The 7,107-nt window shown below is 31.0% G+C and overlaps 1 protein-coding gene across 1 annotated transcript; it reads right to left on the bottom strand.

Annotated features, from left to right (window-relative positions):
- Positions 1–830: 830 nt before the first annotated feature.
- LOC119682039 lies at positions 831–4,213 on the bottom strand. Its single transcript, XM_038095380.1, has 4 exons — positions 4,068–4,213; positions 3,659–4,011; positions 1,594–1,962; positions 831–1,308 (listed from the first exon to the last, which is right to left on the bottom strand). The coding sequence occupies exons 2-3, from the start codon at positions 3,989–3,991 to the stop codon at positions 1,756–1,758; spliced, it is 540 nt and encodes a 179-aa protein (XP_037951308.1). The 5' UTR covers positions 3,992–4,011; positions 4,068–4,213; the 3' UTR covers positions 831–1,308; positions 1,594–1,755.
- Between the last annotated feature and the right edge of the window lie 2,894 nt (positions 4,214–7,107).

Genomic DNA, 7,107 nt, shown 5'->3' with positions numbered 1-7,107 from the left:
TTCTTGGTCCCGAACGTCAACAACAAGAATAAATTGTGTGATTTTCGTCGGCGGCAAAGGCCATTATTGCATTTAGAAACCTTGTTTTGGAGGTGTCTAAAGAAGATTGGCAAAAGTGTATAAATCATATAGGTAAATATTTCGAGAAACAGTATAACGATTTTCAACAAATTAGTATTTTTTCATAATTAGGCTCAAAATATAAATAGTGACCCTCGTATTACACATCAATGCAAAAAAATCAATTTGTTGTCTAAAAACTTTAAAAAAGCATTGGGCACAATTGATTATTTGTTGGCCTAGTCTAATGTAAGCAACAATTCATTTCATGGTTTATTTCGCGACCCATAAAATGTCCTTTACTCAATAATTGGATACCCCTAGGATACCCATATCACACATTTTTCTCTCCAAACCTTAAGTTTATTTGAAAGGATTTTGTGGACATTTAGCATTTTCTGTAATAATTAGAAAATTCATGTATACAAACACATATGAAAGTGAACCATCGATGAATTATATATCGATTAATTTGATAAAACAGAGCTGCTATACCTTCTTCGATCTATTGGGTTTATGTGACAGTTTTCTTCTTCAGAAAATAATGCTTTATTATACATGATGTCATTTTTTTATAACTGTATTGAAAGTACTAATAGTAGAATCAAGCAGTTCTAATTAAATTCCACATAGATAAGAGTTGATGAAAAGTACGGCTGATCTTTTGGAAGTAATAGATTTCTAATTTTTTTATGAGCCTTATAGCTTATAAAATATTATATATAACCGTATATATGAAAACATATATCATATAAATCAAACAAGTTGCATGTACTTTGTTTTATTTATTTACAACTATTAGTCGAATTACTTAAATTGCAACATAAATAAGACATTTATTTATGGAAGCATATATGTAAATAGTTACACATATATCTTATATTTACATAAATTTAGGTAGTAGTAACTAAAAATTTACCTTGACAAATTAGGCAAACAATTTAGTCTACAACTTCAATTTGAATCCCATCAATTAATAAAAATTTTGAGTCAGTAATAAGTAGAGTCAGTCAGTCATTATGTCGGTGTTGGCAGTTACGGTTCCTATATTCTGCAAGTTGTATAAGTAGATAGTATTTGCATTAGACATCAGTGGCAAATATTGCAAATAGCAGGATATATTTTCTATAGCATCCGTAAATATATGTCACAGCTGTTTAATATGGTTGCCATACCACATATCGCATATTTCAATAAAAGTTGGTAATAGGATAAATGGCTGAGATATCACTGCATTGGAAAAGGGTGCTAGGAGTAAAAAAAAAATTTCATGCATTTTTAGAGATTATATAAAAATATTTGAATAAAAGTTTTATTTTTTAAATTAATTGCTTGAGAATTCAGTACGAAGTAATTATATTCTAGCTTTTCTTTGAATATGAAATCAAATGGACTTAACATTCAAAGTGATATCGTACGATTACATTGGATCCATATTGTAAACTCTTGGTCTATGGAAACTTAGCAATAGAACGAATGCATTGCATTTTGTATTCTAAAAAAATATATATATAAATGAAAAAGATCTTTTACCTTCGAGTTTATTCATTTTCAATAGTTTCTACTTCCAATGACTGCAACAACGTTTATAGTTTATCAGTAGCGTTAAGATTTATTCCCAGCCTGTCGTTATTTCATGCCGTCAGAGACAGCTAAACGCCACTGTAAACTGCTGATATTTGGGTAATGGAAATTCTAACGACGGCGACGGCGACGTCGACGAGATGCTGCCCGCTTAGCTTTACGTGCTTTGCCGCGCTTTTTTTTATGCTTTGAGCACCTACAGGCATCTACAACTGCTTTGCTATTCTTTTTCTTACTAGGTTTTTTCAAACTACCACCAGCATTAACTTCAAAACCTTCCTTCGGCATTAAAGCCTCACGCACTTGTTTCGGGCTTAACTATTTAAAAAAGTTCAATTTTAATTTTTTATTAATATATATATTAGACATAAGTCATTATATGTTTTAATGTATTATATATAGTATATCTGATATATATTGTATTACAAATTTACATAATGGAACAATGGAAGAGGTAATACTAAGTACTACTAAGAGCGGCAACCCAGGCAAATGTAAGTATTAATGTGTTATGAGAAGTCAGAGTGGTTGCAGATAATATTACTTGGCGAAAATGTGGAGGAGACCGTCGGAAATAAGGAACTGAAGAATCGACACAACTTTTTTTTCTTAATTTATAACACGATTTACACTTTGAATTAAATAAGCATATATCATTACATTAACAATCTTACATATGTATTTAAATTTTTGTGATAGATTGTCGTAAAATAATAAAAGCATTATATTAATGATGTTAAATACATTGTGACCGAAAAGTTTCCGGTCACATAAATAAAACGCAAAATTCTTAATCTTCATCAATATTTATTTTATCTCCTTCAAAATATGCTCCATTAGAAGCGATACACAAATGCCAACGTTTCTTCCAATCATCAAAACATTTTTTATTGGCGCTTTCCGGTATGGCTTTGAGTTCCCTCTGCGAATTCTGTTTTTCGTCTTCTATGGATTCAAAACGCGTTCCTCTGAGTGGTAATTTGAGTTTGGGAAACAGGAAAAAGTCACACGGTGCAAGATCAGGTGAATACGGTGGCTGTTTGATGGTATTTATTGAATGTTTGGCCTTAAAATCGTTGATAATGTTGGCTCGGTGCGAGGGAGCATTATCGTCATGAAAAATCCATGAATTATCCTTCCACAATTGAGGCCGTTTACGGCGGATAGCTCTCACGACCGATGCCTAGCTCTCGTGCTATCTCTCTAACACTCACATGAGGATTTTGGAACACGATTTCCTTTGCCTTTTCAATGTTTTCGTCGGTGGTAGAGGCCGAAGGTCGTCCAGAACGCGGCATGTCTTCGACGGTCGTACGACCGTCCTGAAAGGCTTTGTACCACTCATAAACTTGAGTTTTCGATAAAACTGATTACCCATAAGCCTTTTGTAGCATTCGCAACGATTCTGCACACGAAATTTCGTTCGAAACACAAAATTTGATGCAAACTCTTTGTTCAATATTTTTTTCCATTGTTTTTTCGCAACGCACTACTGAGGGGAACTGGTTTCAACAGCTGCCGTAAACGAACTGTCTGACAGATCGCGCTCATTTTTGGCATAGTAATTAAGGACAGTGCTGCCAAACTACATAAACTTAAAATATCGAAAAATATACAGCGCGCGAATTTTAAATGAGAATTTCCGAAAGCTTTTCGGTCACAATGTATGTAATAGACTTCTTTTCTTATAATGGTGGAGTTTCTACTTTTGGTCGACTACGCGATATATATAAAAAATTTGCGCAATAGAACTATTTTTAGTGATATGACTCGCTGTCTCAAGGATAAATGAAAATAATTTAATATTTATTAATTGTTTGATTGCAATAAGCATAACTTAATAAAATATTTGGAATAATATATTTCGGTGCTACTGTGTGTCGTAAAAACCTAAAAAGACTTAATATTATAATGGTTATATATTTGTAATATTGCAAAAGAAATAAAAACGTTTTTTTATAGAAATGAAACAAATTTTTCACACACAAGAAGAGCAAAAAATGCCCTTACTTACCCCCATGTCCTTGCTAATGCGATCTATGGTTTCTTCGTTATTTGCTGGCGGTAATTGCTTTAAACATTCCAAAGCCCTGCTACGAGTTTCTTTTTTAAATTTCTCACAAGTTTCAAGCAGGCGTTTGTCAAAATGAATAGCTACTTCATCGCTTCCAGGATTAGGAAATTCACTATCTTTCAATACATAGGAGTCAGCAATGCTTTTCCGCCAGGATGGTTCGTTACTCATATAATCGCTGGAATCCATTGCAGAGAGAACTAACGAGTCCGAGACAGAGTTAGTAGCTGCCTCCTGACTGTCTTGAAATGTTGAAGTACAGGACTCAGTCATTTTGCACAAAAATGAGAATCCTAAAACGAAAAACCAAATAAGTGGAAAACCAATTTCTGTTTTTGTTGTTAATTACTTCCTCTATCGCTATTACTTTTGACAAAATATCGAAAATAGTTATTCAATTAAATTAAGTTATGATAGGTAAGATAAGCCAAATATAGAAAGTAATACAAAAATTATGATCCCAAATATAGCAAACACATTTAGCTTAAAAATTTTTTGTATGTGTGGAGAAAAAATTTTACTTTGACTTGTCACATTTAATTCATAAATTGAGGAAAATATAGACTACTTGATTATAATAGAGCCTGAACTTTGTGTAGGTCAACTAATAAAATATCTATCTTTTGATGCTTTAATAACAGCCATAAGGTGAACTACGGAATTGTGAATTGGGTGATACGGTTCTCCTACGGCTACATGCGTACGGCATTTATACATTTTAAACAATTATATACTTCTTCAGTTTTTGACGAAGCTTTTTATTATAAAAAAGTCTAGCACTTTTACTCTTTCTTAACTCGAGGTATTTTCATAATCCCTCTTTACGCCTTGACTAGATTATTGTTTATCACTTCATCTGACTAAACAATAATTGAACTCTTATAGGTATATCTATGGCGACTATTTAAAGTCCACCTATAGATTGTCTGCAATGGAACCTTATTGTTAACGAAAACCGCTAAGAAACCCTATAGGGTGGTCTCCAATGATCATTTGTTTTGATGTAAGATAAACGATAATATTAATACCACAAATAGGTCGTAAATCTAAGATCATCATTGTTATTCTTCTTATATGAGGTTTCTGTTTTTCTGATATTGGTTAACACAACTCTTATTACTGTGTCAGATCCATTATATTTGATCTGTGATAATAAATGTAATGGGTTACAAGATAAATAATTTCGTTTTTTCCCGACAGAGCACTTAAATATGTTTTCTCGCAACTAACTTCTCACAAGCTATATATATTACTGTAGAATTAATATTTTTACACGAAACAATGCCAAGTTCCTCAAGAGGGATGAAAAGCGACCATATATAGTCAAAATCTACTAAGATAATACAAAATGTCAAAACTGAGCTACGGGGTTGTCAATTCCGTAGTTTCGGAACTTATAACCTTATTACTTTCATCGATGTTGATCTGTCAGTTTTCAGAATTTCCAATAAAATCTTTTTAAAATCGTCTTTGTCATAAGACGCGTCCACTTCTGAGCATGCATACTCACATTGCGATCTTTGTAAGAATAATTTTTGCAATATGAAGTGGCCTTCTGTAAATACATATATATGAATATATGGTATAATATATGATATATAAAAATATGAATATGAATAAATATTTGTGTCTCTTGACCCTTACAGCAAAGGTACTACAATTATTTATTTTACATTCTTCTGATTGTGTTTTCAATCAGTTAAATGTAGTTATAATTAAATCTGATATCTAAATTTGTTAACCAACTGTTAAGTAATATTCAAATACTTCTCCCAATTAGGTATGTGTACACTTCTGTATTATATACAGCACATTCCAAAAGATGTTTGAAAAATTTGATAATGGTTCATAATGGAAAATGTGGGTCATGTACTACATGCACATGGAATGTAGTATTAGATAAATGCATTATTTTCGATTTCTTTTTGTAACTCATTGTAGTTAAGTTTAAGTACCTATTAATTAAAAAAAATCGAATTCTTAATTTTAGTGGTACAATTTAGTAAAATGACAAGAGAAGAATATAAAGTATATCATTTATTCCACGAGCTCGAAACAGAAAAACCTTATTTGAAATTAGAACAAACGTGCTTTAGATAAGAAGATATTTATCTAACCAGAGGAAATAAATAAAAACCTTGATTATAAGGAAAAAAAGTATGATAGAGCAAAAATAAAAATAAAAAAGTATATCCAATTAATACAATTAGGTTCATATTTTTTGAGTGAGTAATTCATCGCCAACTTAAGGTTATTTATTTTACTCTATGCAGTACTTGTAGGGCTATGTTTAAGACTACAGGTTATTAGTCATATCTATAGAGTAGCAATTCATAGAGTCCTAAGCAATAAAGACATCAAAAACTAAATTTTTATATTAGAATAAAGATGTGAGTTGAAGTCCTTTATTATGACAAACTACAAAACTTAAAAAGGCTACAGAAGATATGCTTAAATACGTGACAAATTCAGATATATTATATCTGTAAATCATTTTTCTATTGATGAAATTAAAAATATATTAAAATGCTGTTTGTTTAAGTTTATATCTCATGACAAATTTCCTTTTTGAAATATATATTTCTGTTTCATTACTGAATCTCAAATAATGTGTTTTTTTATAGATTGCAGCGATAACTGAAGGGTTTCTGATATTGTCATTGTTTGACATATTTCGGCTGACTTGTAAGAAAAACTTTGCGAATACAAAAACATTCGAATTTTTAAATGAGTCCAAGCACGTCATATTTCGTGAATTGTATATTTTCCTCGACATTGTTATTCCTTCCATTGCTTGGCTCATTTTTTGCTATTTTTTATCTTTTCTGCCTTCATTATTTGTTTGTTTTATATAGGAATATTTGAAGGATATTCTTTGTTGTATCGCACATTTTTTTCATTTCTTCTGTTTTTGTATCTCTAAGTTCGTTAGCGATTTTTTCCAATTATTTTTATGGAAATTGGGTTGCTTAGTATGACATGTTAAAGAAATAAAGTTCGGATGTAAGTAGAACTGAAGCAGATACAAACAATCACATTCACTTAACAAATATGAGACCAAAGTATAGAAAATAAAAGAAACCAATTTCAGTAAGTGATACGTTTTGAGATACAATTGATTTTTCCTTCAAGGTAACAAGAATTAAGTGTCAACTTAAACAGTGGAAAGTGATTTCATTTGCGAAACAAATATTTGTTGCCAACTGATTCGGAAATGTTGAATTCAAAATTTAATGTTAATTTTAATGTATTTGAAAGGGATGAAAATATTTATAGTATTTGTTCAGAAACTATAAAAAATAATTAAAGTGATTTAAACAATTTTTAATTAATTGAAGATCATGACGAAGGTCAGCATTTCGCACATACAACGGAGCGTTAACTGCATC

The sequence above is a fragment of the Teleopsis dalmanni genome, chromosome 2 (genome assembly GCF_002237135.1).
Source record: "Teleopsis dalmanni isolate 2A chromosome 2, ASM223713v2, whole genome shotgun sequence".
NCBI classification, from domain to species: domain Eukaryota; kingdom Metazoa; phylum Arthropoda; class Insecta; order Diptera; family Diopsidae; genus Teleopsis; species Teleopsis dalmanni.
The sequence above is the reverse complement of the archived record's forward strand: the minus strand, read 5'-3'. Positions and strand labels throughout refer to the sequence as shown.

Bases quoted from the DNA above. Each gene is read 5' to 3' on its own strand.
- LOC119682039 (XM_038095380.1), bottom strand. From the start codon at position 3,991: ATGACTGAGTCCTGTACTTCAACATTTCAAGACAGTCAGGAGGCAGCT. The intron at 1,963-3,658 runs GTAAGTAAGGGC...TTTTTTAAATAG, and splicing joins GCATTAGCAAGGACATGGGG to TTAAGCCCGAAACAAGTGCG.